This window comes from Ylistrum balloti, unplaced genomic scaffold (genome assembly GCF_031769215.1).
Source record: "Ylistrum balloti isolate Yb309-2 unplaced genomic scaffold, AGI_CSIRO_Ybal_v1 Utg370282, whole genome shotgun sequence".
Lineage (NCBI taxonomy): Eukaryota > Metazoa > Mollusca > Bivalvia > Pectinida > Pectinidae > Ylistrum > Ylistrum balloti.
Window position 1 is genome coordinate 711,262 of NW_026782216.1, and position 18,932 is coordinate 730,193.

At 35.1% G+C, this 18,932-nt stretch overlaps 1 protein-coding gene across 1 annotated transcript; it reads right to left on the reverse strand.

The window, feature by feature from the left end:
- Positions 1-4,098: 4,098 nt before the first annotated feature.
- LOC132552837 (prolactin-releasing peptide receptor-like) lies at positions 4,099-5,636 on the reverse strand. The gene is made up of 2 exons (XM_060217028.1): positions 5,559-5,636; positions 4,099-5,226 (listed from the first exon to the last, which is right to left on the reverse strand). Exons 1-2 carry the CDS (start codon positions 5,634-5,636, stop codon positions 4,099-4,101), a joined length of 1,206 nt encoding a protein of 401 aa, XP_060073011.1.
- Between the last annotated feature and the right edge of the window lie 13,296 nt (positions 5,637-18,932).

The window sequence follows — 18,932 nt, forward strand, 5'->3', positions numbered from 1 at the left end:
TGTAAACCCAAAGTGCTTCTAAGAAATGTACGAAAGATCATCGCCGTTCCGAATGATTTTTTAACTCAAGAACCGGAAACATTGCCATCATTTATATGCATATCCAACCAATTTGAATTGGTATGCAATATATTCAGTTCGAGAGTTTGCAATATAAGAATGGTCCAGATGACTTGATAGGCAAATCTTTACTTCCGGTTCAAAAAAATAATAATCAGCATCACAATGATAAGTGACATATACTTGTTATCAACAGCAAAATGATTTCAATGATGAACATGTTTATCTTTTCATAACAATCATACACAAAGAATATCATACATATATATAATCAGGATACTTATATATGGATATTATATATATATATTTATAGATATAACAAATCTACACATATTCAATACTTCATCCACATATTTATCAACATAAAATAAGACTCTCAACATACAAGGCTATTGAACCTCGCCACATATCGTTACTTCCCGTAAATTGCCGCCATATTTCGCTTAATTCAATTCCGCGGTATTTTACAATGAATGTAAATTGCGAAATCAATCGCTCACGCAGAAAATGTATATAAATATAACACATGGAAGCATGTTCCATTTGTGATTTGATGCTTACACGATTACATCACCAAAAATAATCACCCGCAAAATCGACATGAAAATAATTACCCTCTCCCCTTAAAAACAATCCCATCAAACAGTATCACCCAGCATACAACACAACCGGAAGTGATATGGATATGTGGCGAGGAACTAGGCGAAGACAAATCAGCAATGGTGCTGACACCTAGGCGAGCTTCCATGTTAGTAAACACAGAAATACAGATTCCAGTGAAGTATTTTTGACTACGATTGTGATCAATCTTTATGTTTGTTTTTACATTTTAATTTTAAACATTATACGGACTGTCAACATTAAAGATATAATGTTTGTTTATGATCCAAAATCAGTAACAAATTAACCTTGAGAGATAGTACATTGTGTTAATTCCTTATAACACCAAAACTTGCATCCAAATTGAAAAATCGTCATTCTAATAGTCAAAACGGTTGTCCAGAATCTGCATATTCCGGAAGAAACATTAAAGATTATTGTGAATATGAATCAAAACACTTTTATTTTTTGGATGATTAAATGAAATCTGAGAAAATATTATGATAGGTAAGGCATTAATATCAAAATAATTCGGAATATACATGTTACTTTTATGAGGCAAAATATACAAGGGAAAAATCAGAATGCCCAAGAAACACAACAGGTCAAAATCAAGCAGAATCGTTCTGAATACGCTTTGTCGGGCTACTGACATGAGTAATGGAGTATTTTAGAGCTAGAGAAGGGAAGTTATTTGTTGCCTTTGATATTTCATACTTAAAAAATTCTTATAACTGCTGAATATGACACGGAGAAAATCCCTGTAGGCAAAATTGACCTAAAATTCAGTACTTAATGTATATTATAACGTGGAATTGTAATTTTATGTAAAGTGATCGCGGAACTTTACAGATGAACTTCGTATCAACATTCAAACACTGGTTGTTCAAAGGCTGTTCAAAGATAACCAGTGATTAGTGAGAATCTTCAAACAAGAATTAAACAAACTTTGGAGCGTTCTTTACCAATTCACAACTGTAGGTGTGTTGAGACATGTATGATATATTGTGAGTGCTATTTTTGGATTTATATCTCTTAATTGTTCAGTGGCAGCAGTTTGAAATTTTCACAAACCACTGGTTAACTTTAACTAACTTCAGAGCAGCAACCGGTCTATGTTCAATACTGCATCTGCGGTGCACGTTTTGATTCTCAACACGAGCTGGCACATTCGGATCGTCTTGACAGCCTGGGTCTGTAACGTAGTAGGAGGTTGGCGTCACTTCAATAGAAAGACCAGATGTGATTTATGACGACATAGATACACAATCTAGATTTCCTTTTACCAGCAGACAACGACACAGTAATGTGTATGGCTGTGCCAAAGTAGTTCCAGATCAATATCAACGATATTGCAATATTGGCTGTGTTAATATGGATATGTCTCAATTTTGTTTCTGCCTGAAATAGTTTTTAAATTCTGCATTAATCCCATTTTTTTGTGTGGTTTCATTTTCAGAACAAATGTTTTCTTCTTTGTTTTTTTTTTAATTATTATTATTATTTTAGACACCTGTTTTACGTCATAAAGAATGCAGGTGCGTCCAGATACCGATTCTATGGTTAAATGTACAGAAATATTCAAAGTTTTACGGAATGAAATGATTATTAATTCAAACAGAATACATACTCCATTAGATATACTCTTTCTATTAAAAACAGTCTTGAAATACCGAACCCAAATAATATATGACGTCACAAAGCAATGAATTAATACGCATTTAAATAGACAATGTTAACCATCATGGTTTCTAAAATCAGCAAAAAATCGCTCTTGTGTACGGCGCTATTCAAAATATCACGAGTTTCTTCAGGCACATGAGCTAATGTAATGTTTCCACCGAACAATTCAATCATCTGAATCCGCGGAAAGCGTTTCATTGGTATAACGAACTAATTACACATAGCTAGATCTCAAACAAATCAAACAAATTACAATTTATTGGAAAGAGCCTGTTGCTATACAACGAAGGAACAGACAACCCTGTTATTAGCCATCGTTAAGATAAAAAAAATCTAACGAGAATACCTAATAGGGACATAGTAATTAGCACGCGCGAGAATCCGAAATCCCGTGAACTCTTTTTTGACTTCAGTGAAAATGGAACAATATAAGAGCACGTAGGTTTGTGTCTAATTTGCCACGTACAGTGTGCTCTTATTGGGTACAAATATATGACTTGACAGCGGTAATGAGGCAATTTGATGCGGAAGATCCGCCGTTAATGGTACTGAGAGAGGAACGAATAAGATTTGTCATGACCGATCATCACTCATTTTGTGACCAAACATACGTGTCTAGCTAATGAAACAATGGTTTATTTCGACCATCTAAATTCAGATACAATTTCTTTTGATGTTCTATTTTTGATAAGGAATATACTGTCGCAGTAATTACAACATGATTTTAGTTTTTTCCGTTTCATTTCAAGAACTGCCTTCGCGTTGTAAACATTCTTATTTCAAAACATCATAACCATTATATATATTAATCAAATGAAAATTGATATTATTACTGCATGGTGATTTCACATTCGTAGTTTTGACCAATCAGAACCAAGGTTTCTAGTCACTTCAGTAAAAATATTCGCTGATAATCCTGTTCGGGCGCAAATGAAACGGAGTTTGAATAAGTGAATTTACCATTAAAATGTAGTTCCTGTGTATATTTCTGGTTGTCTCTAATTTGGTACAGTGTATATCAAAAACTATTTTGTCAGCAATTCTCCCCAGATAACAGCTACAAGTACTACACAATCGTAAAAAATAAATACAATCTGTCAAACTCATGATATAAGGTATGGAAGAATGAAATGTCCTCTATTCCTTACACTAGAAACATGCGATTTTGTTTTCATGACAGACCAGGCTAAATAAATACAGACATTAGAGTCACGGAGTCCAGATTAACACCATAGTATGACTAAAGTCGTGAATTTGTCCCTGATAGATGTCTAACATTTTCCACTGCTTGAAATTGTTTTATTTTTTTTTTCTATCCTTTTTTCTGTCAGACAAAGGACCTTTACAACCCAAAAATATTGTGTCATAAACGACGAAGAATTAATGTCACATGTTAAAACCTCGACCAAAAGGTTTGAAATATTAATTAAAAAGAGGATATGGAAAAAAATATTGTAAATGATATCTCCGTGTTGAAAAAATCACTACTGCCTTAATGAGACCTACATATCCGGAATCAAGCATTATACTGTTTCTGTCTTTTGCGAGACATATATAAAACAGAAACGAGAAACTCTTCAGTCTTTAAATAGGATGAAATATATTACTTAGGTACTTATAACGTGCGTAAGATATTAAAGTGACATAAAAATGTCATCGATGATACCACGTGACTGACACGTGATTGATTAGTTTGTATGCAATCACGTGATAGTTATAGTCATCAAAGCAGTTGTTATTTGAAATACGGACTATTTACGCGCTATGCGTTCCTTCACTGTCTACATCCGTGTTCACTTTCAATTCAACCTTTTCCGATTCTGGATCGTAGAAAGCCTTGGGCTTATTTGAAGGGCTACAGTCGTTCGGGTTCTCTCGTTCCTTTTGAGGCGACCTGTTGATAACCACCGAGGGTTGAGTGTCAACATTTGTGTATTGGGTGTAGTTGCCATTCACAGGTCGTTCCCGTTCCCTTCGGAACAAAAATGGGAGGACTTGTTTAAATTCTTTTTTGAAGTTATCGTTCATCCATGCGTAGAGAAATGGGTTATAAATAGTAGAACTCATGGCTATCACGTGCGCGGAGAAAAATATTAAAGTATAGTAATACCAGAGAGTAATATGACTTTTGTACTCTACCGTTAGCAACACAGTGTTCAAAGGTAGCCAGCAACATACAAAGATGGTCACCATAGCAATCAACATCTTATTTGTTCTCCGCTTCCGTTTTATTTCCGTCTCATCCCTCTCGCGGTATTTTGATCCACTGCCGATCTTTGACCTTGACCTTTTCTTAAGAGCCAACGACACCTTGGCGTAACAATAGGTAATGATACTGCAAGGCACGATATACTGAAGGACAAGGCTAGTGACAGTGAAAAACTGGGACGCCTGGGGGCGTGGCCAGCTTTCCTCGCACGTGCAACCATCGGAACTCTCCTTTAGCTCCATGTATATTCCAAGTGGAAGTGATATAGAAATAGAAATAATCCAAATGGCAACTATCATTAGCAAACAGACACATACTTTCATTCGAGGCTTGAATGGGTACACGATGACGAAATAGCGATCTACAGCGATGGCTGTTGACGTAAGCGTTGATACGTACACGCTTATACCAAGCGACATCGGGACGATGTGACATAGTGCCTCGCCAAACATCCATGAATTGAGAAAGTAGCTGAGAGGGGTAAATGGAACAGCCAGGAGGCACATGAGAATGTCGGACACTGCCAGATTTGTGATGAATATATTAGTAATCGTTTGCATTGTTTTGTTTCGCACGACGCAGTACACTACCAAAGTATTTCCGCTGATACCCAAAGGAAAGATCAAGGCATACATTATGATAAATAGGCCGGTCAGCCATGGTTGATGCATAACCTGTTAGAAAAGAAACAAATACATCCATTGTTCAATATAATATACACAAAAACACAACAAAAAGATCACAAGAATAACATAAAATACAGACCAAAAAATTCAAAGTAAAACAAAAACAAAAAACAAATAAGTGCAAAATTTGATAAAAAAAATTGGGACATTGAAACATACAAGGAGAATAAGACATCAAAAAATTAGGTAATATTCTTGACATTATCATCGATATTTGATTGATTTGATAAGAACATAAGCGCAAATGTCAGATATCACTGACAGAGGTAAGAACTTTATTGCACTATATCAAAATGTTAACAAATGATTATGAGCGCTACCTGTGGAGGATCGGTCTTGTTGTGAGTCAGGTTAGCCAATAAACGTGACTGGTTCTCAGCCAAGATGGTCGACGCCATCTTTGTAGGTTGAAAGTTACTGCTCCAATCTGGTCGGATTTCTACAAAGTCGTATCTTATAGTCTTCTGTCACAAGTATCTGGAAATAGAAAATAGAAACCAAACAATTATTGGTGATGTATATAACTTTCACATTGCGATAAAAAGTTTTGTAAAGTTTTTAGATCATTCTGTTCGTTCTTTCTGAAATGGAATAGAAGAAGTTTCATCGAAGTCATCAGATTATTCAGAGAAGTCGGTCTGAATATAAAGTCAACAACACAATCATAAAACAGTTTGCAAAAAAAAAAAAAATTGGATATTTGGGAGTTCTAGAAGTGTGGTAAAATGCTTTATATATAGGGCCTGATAAAGAAATGTCGCTTAATAGCACGCATTGTAGGATCTGAAAAAAATAACTATGTTTAATAGCACATAATAGTACGCAATGCAGGGCCCGATCAGGAAACCATTTTTAGAAGCAAATCTCGTAGTCCTGATAACGAAATTACACTGCTTAGCAACAGTGCAGGGCCTTTCAAGAAACTACGTTTAACAGTACATCTTGTAGTCATGATCAGGAAATTACGCCCAACGAAGAATTTTGCAAGGCTTGACAATAACGGTAGTCTTAATAGTTAGGCTTTTAAGGTATGATTAAGATATAAAGTTTAAAAACAAACATTTCAGGACCTCATTAAGAAAGTACGCTTAATATCACATATTTCTGGACATGGAAAAGAAGTTACGCTTAATATCATTCCTTATAGGACATTATCAAGATACATGTATTACGAATACAAGCATCAAGCAATGTCTTTAAAGGCTAACTATAATACAGCACAAACTCTCTGTATAAAATTAATGGACAATTCTAACCAAATTGATATCTTTCTTGACAATAAACAAAATCATCTACCGCCTTCACAGTGTTACAGATTTATATGCCTGTAATTTTGTATCTGATTTCGTAAGTCTTTAATACAACAAATAATTTATCGGCGATGTTTAGAATCTGGCGTGGTTCAACCAAATCTGTTATGGCTACAAAATAATTACTTGTCGCCAAGTCGCCCTAAATCATCACAGTTCACTGATGTAGATGCCGCTTCTATAGATTTATACATGCTTCATAACAGGAAAGTCAAATTGTAATAAGTTAGGATTCCCTGAACATCATCTTTGTCTCTAACCTTAATATACACGCCCACGATCAACGTGTCCCCAACTAATTAAAACAAAACGAAACAAACACACAAGAAAGAAAGAAAGAATCTGTTATGTTCGATTGACATTTAAAATTTGTAAAAAGTAGAAAAGCGTTACTTTGACCTCGATATAAACTGATCTATTATTGTGAAGATCATCTTTAAAGGTCAATAAGATTATTAATTCTGCATAAGTGAATTCCAATATCAATGGCCTCTCTTGATTTTCAAAACATCACAACACTACTGGGAAAAACACCATATATATCTAGTCGTCTGGGTCAGCAAAGGCTTAATATCGATGATCATGTTTATAGTCCTAAAGCTTTCAGCATCATCACAGATAGTAAAATTCTTTTATTTTGTTTATTTGTTTTTTGTTTCTGCTGCTCAACAACGAATTCCGTCGACAAAAAAATCTTTAGGTTATATACATATATGATGGAAAGTATATTAACATTCTATTTCGTACTTTGCGTGAAACTTTTCTCAGAATGCTTCCTACTATCAGCTTAATTTACCATTTCGTTTTATATGAGACGATAAAGTTTATTTGAATTGCTGTCGACTGCTTAATGTAATCATTCATCAAAATTACTTCCGGTTGAAATGTAGACATATTTGTTAAATTAACCGGAAGTGACTCTGATTTCTTTGTGAAGCGATGTATCTAAAATGGCTGTCGTTTTGAGCAGTTGGTTACACTTCCTCTATAATGAAATGATTTAGTGTATGTAGTCTGTCGTATAGGAAAAATACAAAGAGTCAAACAAGTGAAAAATTAGTGACAGTGACACTGAGGTGAACTTTTTGAATTCCTGAAATTAGTGTTGCCAGATCTAAAAGAAAACAAAAAGTGCGGATTTAGGAGATGTTAGATGGCAATAACCAACTGTAACATATAAATCCTGTCAATTTCAGCTGCCAAAATGAAACTTTTTAATAATGCATGGTAGATGTGTTGTTCCTTGCAATGGTAGACTAATAAAACACCAAAACAGAATTAATATGATACGAACTTTTTGCGACGAATCAATGTTATTTTTATTGGTTATTTTCCCCTGATTCCAGACAATTGATTCTAGTCTTGTTGCAATTTCTTCAAATGTATTGTTAATTTAATGACCTTTCTCGGAGACAAAAGCGATAGCAACTTTAATATTAGAGTAATACAGAAATTAGAAATTCATTTGATCCTGAAAACCATCGACGTGAAGTCTTGACTGTAATCGGATGATGAAAACATTTCAATAAAACGACTTCAAATGATATGTATCGTGTATCAAATGTCAATTATTGAATTAATACAAATGTAATAAAAATACGATTTCGAAACCTATGTTGTGTGCATTGGATTGAAAAAATGATGGTTACAATTGCACCTCCTTTATCATTTATGAGATATCTAGAATATATAGGTGTACGAAAAACCTATAGCTTAATCATATTACGTTTACCATATCCAACCCGAAAGGATTAAAAGGAAGTTATCTACAGCGTAAGTACTTATTACCAAAATCCTGTTGCCTTAAGTCAATAATTAGTCATTCGAAAGCAACACATATTTAATATAATGTGTCATTGCTAATAGCTCCAGTAAGATGGGGAAATCATGCATGCGAAGACGTCCCAAGATTGTAACCTGTCATGTGATTTGGTGGGGACTTTCACGCTCGTCATACAAACACATGCATTTAACATAATACGTCTATTTATTCAAAGGAGTTCTTTTAATTTGAACTCTTTCCACATATGCTCCTGACAGCACTGGATTTGCTACAAGCCACCGCAGTTTTTGGAAGACTTACTCTTCTAAATTCTAGCATTAGCTTATCTCCCCTTATTATAAATTTGCATATCAGACATATCCAAGGGAACAAAATTATAAAACTCAATTCGTAATTTTGATATTCTACAAACAGGAACCAGTCTTTGACAGCACAAGCAGCTGTTAATCTGTTCGTTTGTGGCGTTACTTTATATATCACTTATCATTATGCCAGATCAACGTTATCTTGATCTTCAAAGTCAGAAAACTCACATTACAGCCGATTCAGTGAAAGTAAACCATATTAATATAGACATCCTAATTATCCATTTTTGCAAACATGGTTAGCAATACTGTATTTTTAAAAATACTTGTAATGAAAATGAAGGTGTTGCATGATTTAAAAATTAAAAAATTCTTCACCAACGGTATATTAAATGTCATATGCACTGAATAGGCTGTAAAAATTTTTAAAAATTTCATTCGAATCCACCATCAACGAAAACTAAATTCTAAATTCTGTACAACATAGGCAGCTGGTAGACAGAACCATCAACACAAATTTACAAATCCGTTTTAGAAACGCGCTAATTGAAAACTGCTTTAATTAACAAGGACGAGAAAACATGTCGTATTTGATTGAGTCTAGTGTCAGCAATGAAGCGGAGAAGACGAGAATAGTGATGAAAACGGTATAGTTGTCAGTTTAAAATAAGTTTAATAATTTGTTTTAATTGACAAAGGTTGAGTTCAATTTTCTATGTGGAGAACTTATTGTTCGGAGTATGCGATTTGATTTCTTTTGCAATTTCTATGAAGCTGCGTTATTTCTGTCAATTAAATGAACGAAATAAAGCGGACATCGCGAAAAGTTTCTTGAGGCAAAAAGGGTGCTGAATGCCGTTAGACTCCAGGGGCCCCGTAGAAATGCAGAGCTTTAACAAACTGTACATTTCATCAGTAGGTGATAAATATGCTCCCCACGTCATTTTGGTATCGTAATTAGTGATCTAATTACGGTTGGCAATTTCTCCGCGAGGAAATAAAAACTACAAATGTCTTCTCGAGCACTGTGGATTGCTTGTGATTGTGTAGTCAGCACGGTTAGTGACGTCAGTACCAAGGCAGTTATGTTGTATTTAGTAAACAAACATATAGTTTTCTTTTTGTTCTGTGTGTGTTTGTGTTTTGCAAAGATCATTACCCATAAAACATCCCCCCACAGATTCATTTCCCCTTCGTGAGTACGAAAATACATGTTGCTAAGACTGAATCTTCTTTTCAAGATTTTCCACTTTCCGGTCGCTGCTTCAAATTTGTATATCATCTTTCTATAAAGCCTCATTATAACGTATTGCTGCATTTTTTAAGAGATGAATTTCTTTTCTTTAATTAAGGTCTTGTCGTCATGGCAACTTGTTTCCAAATTAAATCGAGGCTTTTCTGTTTTTGCAACTTCCTGCTTTGATTGGTTTGTTCCGCCTTCCAAATTTGCTGTATCGGATATTATTAAATATTTAAACACCTAAATTAAACGAATTAAATACGAAGTGAAAAGTGTCAATGAAATTATAATATCTGTACTGGAATTATATCTATGTATTTTTTAAAAAATATAAATTCTAAGAACAAAATTATTATTTCTATTTCATTTTTGTGAGTTTGGTTTATTTTTTCCCTTTTTTAATACGTTATTCATATTGATAAACATTATTCTATAAAGCATGTGAGGGTTTCCAATAGGTTTATAGATGATTTTAGAAAATTATTTATACTTAATAAAGATAACTCGGTTTTGATCAATACGAAATCTGTGGGTTGGTGTTTTATACGTAATTAACACTTATTCATATATTTAAAACAAAAAAAATATCTTTGGATGAAGCTTTCGTTTGTGTGGACTTAAGAAGTTACTCCAATATAAAAAAAACATTTATTGAATTATGAAGGTGCTGCAGCTCGTAGTCTGGTTTAGGGCGGTTTCGGGAGTTTTGGTTTTCCTAAGTCGTTTCCTAGATTTCTAAATTTACGTTCTAAACATCACTGGTGAGGTCTGGAAGGGGAAACAGCTGTATGATGCAGTTTAATTCTAATTTTGCATTAAGAAATGTGCATGCTCACTTATATGACTTTTGTAAAATCTTCTATACAAGCATTTTACCCTCAATATCCAAATGCTGATCCCCATCTTAACATCGTTCACAAATTACTGTCAACTTTGACTAGGTGATATAAGGCTACAGTCTGAACTTTATAAATTGTTATCAGCCTGTCTATGCGTACAAGGGATCCAATACATCTGTATTGACCACCTTCGGACGCCACTAATTATGTTGCTTTTTTCGGGAGAGTGCGTCTGTCAGTTTACTTTCACTGGTTCTTCCGGCTCAGACGGTTTTATTTATCTGACTGTTGCTTCTATCACAACTGAGCAGCGGATAAAACTACGTCCTTACTAATGTTTAAATTAGGTTATTGCGATAGAAAAGCGGTTCCCCCTTGAAAACCTTCGTCAAAGTGGCTTTCATTAATAAACAAAATCCTGTGATTCCGTGTTAGAAATAGAAAAATAAATCGAATTTCACAGATTTTCCAAAAAAAAATATAAATAGTTCTTATTTAAACAGAGTTTGTTGGCTGTTAAAAAAACATACAGTTTAGACAACAGGCTGTGTTTTTAAGTACATATTACTGCTCATTTGTTTACAAACTTACGACATTTTGAACAAATGAAGGTTACTATTACTTTTAACGGTGATCTACCAATAGTATTTACGAAAACTGATTATTCAAACTAACGTAAAAATAACAATTATTGACCAACGTAGCAGATACAAAAATGTCGATTCAGCAATGATATATTTTGGGTCAGCGTTCATTGAACCCTGAATAGAGACGAGGGTGATGAATGACAACCATTAATCTACAAAAGTTCCGTTTTCCAATAACTGAGTGTGAGTACAATATACATAATTCATTACGGGATATATACATCAAGGGATTAGGGTTACTTGTCTCATAACAGTGTAATGACGTATGTTTATTACAGAGCATCAATAACCGTGTCAATTTTCAAAGGCAAGTTTATCATTCATCCACCAAAATCAATGGCCTCCTATTTCCTTCCGGTCACGTGCATGTGTCTCGAAATATATATGTAATTCACGTCTGCGGTTCATAGCAAATTAGAGCCAATTCATATACTACACGTGTAGAACATCTCTAATTATTCATGTGGTTTGGTGTCTAGACCATCTTCCATCAGGGCAAAAACAAACAAAAACTATACATTACTAAAAACCACCGTCGTGTGTCTCCCCAAACAGTCCGCAATAGGTTGAGGGCCTACCAATTGAAAGCGCGCCGTCCCTACACTGGACCCAATTTGTTGCGACGTCACCGTAATAATCGGCGCAGAGTGTGGAGGCGACAAGGGGAGCGTTTTGCGAACTGCTGCGTCGCAGAACGGGACCGCTTTGGCGGCGGAAGTGTAATGGTTTGGGGTGGTATTTGTGGGGGGACTAGTACCAGGTTTGTTGTGTTAAATGGCAATTTAACCGGCATTCGATATCGGGACGAAATTTTAAGACCAGTGGTTCTGCCATTCTAAAGACGCCATGGCGTTGGCGCCATTTTTCAACATGATAACGCACCAGCGCACACCAGTCGCGTCAGCAGAACTTTCTTGCAGCAGAATAATGTACAGGTGTTAGATTGGCCATCTAAATCACCTGATTTGTCACCGATTGAGCATGTCTGAGACGTTCTTGGGTGACGCGTGAGAGAACGTCAAAATCAGCCGCAAAACTTGCAGGAGCTGGCCCAAGCCTTGATCGCTGAATGGAACAACATCTCTCCTCGAATTATCCGCCGGTTTACGAGATCCATGCGACGACGCTGCAATGCTGTTTACTTCGCAAACGGTGGTCATACCCGTTACTAATGATGTTACCTTTGAAACTGACCCCAACGTCCTTTACAGTTGAATAAAATCAACTGAACGCAAAGTTTTATAATGAACCATGACTGCAGTTTTATCAGAATTGATCAATTACTTTATTCGTACATGATTGGTAAGGATTTATGAATGGGTTAATTAATTAATCACAGAATAAAGTAGTGTTACCTTTCTTTTTTTGTTGAGTATATATGCGAGACGCCATCGTTTTTATCAGTTCAGGTGCTCAGTAATCACGTGCTCTATTTTCATGCTTTTAAAACAGTCAATTAGTGTTAAAATGACATTTTAAACATTTCGTGTGTTTTATTCCATTAGAATTTACAAATGCCCACCTCCTAACATTTGGCCTGAAACATGGTTGGTTACTAACATGCCGACGAGAATGTGAGAAAAACAAGGACATTTAAGAAAGCATAACAAAGGCCTTTCAATATGTCATAGGTGAAAATGTGGTTCTCACTCTACCCAAACCAAACTACAAAAATATTACCAATCAGTTTTATACAGAATGATTATAAGCTCTTCTTCTGCTAAGTAATCGCTGTATATAGACCAAAGAGGAGACAAACAATTGGTTTAATATTGAGAGTCACGATATATGATGTTATTAAAGTCTAATTAATGTTTACAAGTTCAAATTGTTTTTTAGGTTAAAACACGTGCAAATCGGAGTTCAACTTCAGATGAATACTCGAGGTGTCTCGGTTTGAGCCCTACAAGAGGGAATGTGTTTTCTCAGGAAACTGTCATTGCTGACCAGTCTGTACTGTCGTGGTTGTATCATTAGTCGCGTCATTTTATATCAAAGATTATGGGCGGCATCTTGTTCAATATTAGAACATGCGAGAAGAAATGAACATAAATTTGATAAATTAACAACAGTTTCGGCAAGCCACTTCACGCCTATCCTTGTGTGACAAGTGACCTTATACACAGTGATCAACGGGGCCGCAGTGGCAAAAGCGTCTGACCCTCCACCTCTGGGTCGTGGGTTCGAGACCTTTGTGCGAAAGCCGCCAGGTTGCATTATTCACAACACACTGGTCGGTGTTTTTTCTCCAGGAACCCCGGCTTTCTTCTACCGCCCAAACCTGGCACATCCTTAAATGTCTCTGGCTGTTAATAGGACGGAAAGAAATAATAAAAACAAAACTTCTCGTGAACTACCTCAGGCCTTGTCCCAGTAATATTTTTTAAATACCAGGTTCCTCTCTCACTTTAAATTTACCGACATACACTTTTGTTCCTACTTAGAATGAGTATTAATTGGACCTACTTTACTTATCGGCACTGTCATTTCTTACCAGACATTTTACTCCAATTTAAATCTTTTAAATTTTGTAACCTCTGATAACAATTCCTTACCTACAACTAGAAAGATGCATTCTCATCAATTCTGTTCAACATAAATGTTTCTGTCTCATGTAAAGATATTTCAAATTGTCTTGCCCTGGAGTTCAGCGTTTAACGCCGTGTTCCTACGTCCGAAGGGACAACATTTCATCAATGACAAAATTGATAGGAACGACCATATAACGGCACCATAATTATATTTCACAAATTGCCGTGCAGGGTTGAGACATCATTTGTCTTCTGCGAACCGAAAGTGTCAATTACATTGATCTATACATTGCAAATTTGTTACTTTGTTTCATGTCACTTGCCACTAGCAAATGCAACGACAGAGTCTCTTCATCCGAATGCCTGTTAAGATCCAAAGGGATTTGTCAGGAATGCATGTATAGATATTTAAAGTTTGGAGACATCATTAAGCTATTTCATCCTGTTTCTGTACTTTACGTTAGGGTTCATGATTAATAGAAACGACAAAAATTCCTCAGAGTCTAATATGGATTAATCTTTTGTTGTGCAAATATATTTACTTATTTCACAAGTGATTGCATTAGATTTTTCATTAAGGGTCCCGTATTTCTTTTTATTGTTTAAACCGTGAGTTGAAACCTTTTCCGTTTCTCATTTTACTTTCTTAAAGAAACTATGTACACATCTGTCTTTTGGTGGTTTTTTAAAAAATAATTAAAATATAGGATCAGGATTTACAACCATGGTAGCAAGGTTACTATGGTACAAACATTCTCTAGTGTTCATAAACAGCGAGAGAAAAATAAAATATATTCTAAGAATTTCATATCAGTTTCATAGTATGGCAAGGCAATGTAATCAACAAAAATCGAAAACACTAAATACACGTCCATCTATATCAATGTATATGTTCATAATTTTTGCATGACGACGCTTTTTTATAAGTTCAAAGTTTTTAAAGTTGAAAACCACGTTACAGTACATTAAAAAAGTCCATTCCATCGTTTACTAATGTCGCGTGTTGTCATATGTAGGATGAGCGATAAGCTATTGCATTAAAAAATCATGGATTGTTTTGCAAAATCTTATCCAAATTGATCAGACTTTCAGTGCATTGCCATTATACCAACTAAGGCTGGTAATAGCTGTGCCCTATCAAGATGTATTCAGAACCCAATTAAGTAATTAGTGTCACGCAGCAATCATGTATATACACCGACAAGTAAATAACTAACACACCCTGTGTAGTTAGCATTAGGAACATAGGGGACATTATATATAAACACGTTATAAATGCTGAGGTTGTCTTTGACAAATGTTCCAACAACAATGCTTTGGTTGTAGAGTGTCCTTAACCTCATACGATGTACATTGCGACCGGACAATAACGGCACACGAGACACCTACTGTTAGGGTAAGAAAGTTGTTTATGGATGTTTTATATTATGTATAGTGTTTCCGTTCGCAGTGTTCATCTTTAGTAAATGTGAAAGATGAATCTCTTTGTAAACCGGAATGCGGACTCCCTTTTATTTGTGCACTGAAGTTATTGTATGCATTGTCAATAAAATGCGCACTCTAACACTTTTACATTTCTGAAAATGCAGCTCTCGTATCTGCAGTCTTCCATTTTTTATAGTCATTTTATGTGTTATGAATAATGACCCTATCTCGTAAATACGAACATAACAATATGAAGCGAGAAAATTTATATTCAAATGCACTTTCTATTTTATGCGGTGATATCATACTGAATTTTGCTTCTATTCTTGCCATACCCAAATTCTTAGAGCATTTAAGTTATTTACGCCAACGTAAAATCTAAAGATGTCGCGAAAGAGAGTGCTGATCGCTATTTGTCACAGCAGTAACGCAGGTGACGGCATATCGAAAATCCAGTGCATTTCGACGTAGGCGTCTTAATTTTCCAAAGTTACTTTGTACCTTGTACAAAGGACAAAGAAATCAAATTTGACTCGTGTTTTAGTTCTTTTAGGTCTCTTTACATTGAAACTTCAGTTTATATTATAAAAACAGCCAGCTTTGCGTTTTATACTTTTTTATACTAAAACTGCAGTTTGGACAAATCGACTTTAATTGGTTTAAGAGTTTTTTTTAAGAGTTAAGTACATGTCTCAGATTTTAACGACACGTTTATAAAGTACATGCATATGTACCCTGTACCGAAAACTCGAAGGTAAACCAATTCTGAATGAGATCAATATCTGATTCCAGAAAATGGAATATTACCATGTTCTGCAAGAGAAGTTTTAAAAACTTTGCAACATAAACTACATAGCAGTTGTTATGACCGATAGAAACATCGCACATCCAGCCTCTTTCTTTTCATGTAATGATATTTGTGACAATGGCTTGGCTAAGGTTGACAGGCCTATAGAGATGCGACTTGTATCACCTTACAACTTAATCATTATCCTTAATCTAATCAAAGTATTAATTAAATTGTCAATTTTCAATTTCCTCAGGTCGCAACTCAGCAGAGGTACAATGTCTAATCTATATTCATTACATTCTTGGCACGCTGTTGTCCAGCTACAGGAAGCTTTACGCAAAAAAATATATTCAATATTCTCCAAACAAATTCATTCACTTATTCAATTTGTATTATTTGAAATAAAACATTTAATTGGAAATTATTTTTATTCTTCGTCTATTTTTTTATATACTGCGGATTAAACACAGGGCAAGTAAAACTCCTTCTTTTGTTTCCTGTTGCATGTAAAGCTGACCAGACTTGCATTGAATGTCATCCCTTATTGCATCAACCTTCAACACGTGACCGATATGCTAATAAGTCTGACCATTGTATAACTAAATGATATTATCGTGGTTGAAAAATTACATCTCAGATGACGAATGACCAGAGAAGCAATACTCCAATCGTTATTATCCGATACTTTATCAGAATATTGGCGTTATTTGATTAACTACGAAACCTTTCAGACAAACAAACTCTAACGCAGACGAAAGTTGCAATAAATTAGTTCTTTTCTCCATAATACGAAAAGCATTTGTCTCTAACTAGAGAAGACGTGAAATCGATTGATATTTATACAGTATAAAACTATATTGACATGGTTTGAAAAAATAATAAATCTAAATCTGTCAAATAAACAAAAGAAAAATTCTTGTTTTCACTCAAAAGTACACGTCTTGAAGGCAATTTTCATGATCCACAATAAATAGCTATAGAAATATACAAACACAAGCGATAGTTGATATTAATTGTTCAAAATCGAAGGTACAAATAGTGTAATGAAAATGGACAAGTGGAATTTTTATGGATGTAAAAGCTTTCTAAGGAATATTAGTCCTTAAAGCAGTGTAACAACAAACACTGGTTCTCATCAATGTCTCTGAATATATAAATGATGAAAAATCAAACGATATCGTTATGAAGTGCGTTTTCCTCATTCGTGATCAATTTGAGTGATCCCCTACAGACGTATTTTAAAAATCCATCTTGTTACGTTTATAACATAGTAGCATAGTATATGTATCATTACATACAATGTTCTGTTGACGGAAGACCTTTCATAGTACATGAAATACACCTACAGGATCATAACTGTATGTCACATTTGTCTAACCAAGAAAGTTTATAGAAATAGTTTACTCCTGTAAGAAGCTTATTGAACACATATAAGTACATCAGATTGTCAATTACCCTGCCCGAATAAGGTTGGTGATGTTCTTCCTGCCGTAAGAATATTCATTCTTTAGCTATGGTTCTATGCGAGTTATCTTTCTTCTCAACTGTTACAAGAATCATCGCGATCATACCGTTTTGTATGTTTACAATATTGATATACGTTGTCGTCATCACTGTTTATGTATCATACTTTATCTATTTCATGCATAATGATGTCATTCAATTTGCTGTTTTGTAATGCGAATATGTATGTCACTTGGATAGAAGAACGGACAATAGGCTCACGATCAAGAGAAGATAACTCATAGTTTCTAATTCCAAATATTTGTTGTGTTTTCTTGTCAGTTCTGTTTTGTTTAGCAGTTTGCAGAAGTTGAAATTAGAATTTAAAATGAGCACGAGATATGCAAATACATATTGTGTTCAGAAGCTTATTCCAAGTCAGCGAGACAACGGTTTCATTTGAAAAAGCACCCGTGTTAACAAAACCTTTTTTGAAATCAGTAACAGCTATAATGTATGTTAAAGTAGAGTTGTACATACTACGCGAACTCACCGGTGATCATCAGGACAAACATGAAGGTTACTCAGATAACTGAGTGAGGAAAATCACAATCGGATGAACATAAAACAAACATACAATGTAGATAAATGTATGTCTATATGAGAATTCTATATTTTGAACTCTTAAAGGGTCGTCCACTACAATTATACAATATCTTCATTATTGGTGCTACTATACATTAGGCATGACATGACAAACCTCTGGGAGTCAAATGTCCACCACCTGCCGTACTCAACGGACTGTACAAGACGCCATGTCTTCCTCGTATTGTTATCGAGTTGCACGAACGCAGGTGGTGACCACCTCTTGATGAATAGTCGGATATCCAAGTCGACAGTTAATTCGAATATCCGTCAATCATAATGTGATTGAGTGAGCTCGCCATGAACACACATTAAGCTTGACGACTCTTCTATATCACCGCTGAGACAGTCGTTATTGGTCGTTAGTTAATCCGTGTTGAACTAGTGTAGCTATTGCAATTCAAGAGCTCTGAAGCGACATTTTATTTGTTTATACGAGTTTTCCTTTTATTATTTTCGTGCAAGATGTCCACAACTGACAGACAAACTCATGTCACACGGTTTTAAGAGATGCAGGTTGGTGGTGGTTGTGGGAGGGTATGTGTGTGTTTAGTGGTCCTCATAGTTAGGAAATATTCCATTTTCTCATGCGAAGTTGGCCGTATTCGATGCTCTTAGCAAACCTGCTGCTTCGGTTATTTACCGTATTATCATATGAGAACTTGACATTTCTAACATGGATCGGCTAAGATGTCCTTGGTGTGAGTCATTGACGAAGCAAAACACGCTTACTCTT

Excerpts from the sequence above, each read along its gene's own strand:
- LOC132552837 (XM_060217028.1), bottom strand. The coding sequence starts at position 5,636 with ATGGCGTCGACCATCTTGGCTGAGAACCAGTCACGTTTATTGGCTAAC. Across the intron at positions 5,227-5,558 it reads ACAAGACCGATCCTCCACAG|GTTATGCATCAACCATGGCT; the intron begins GTAGCGCTCATA and ends CTTTTCTAACAG.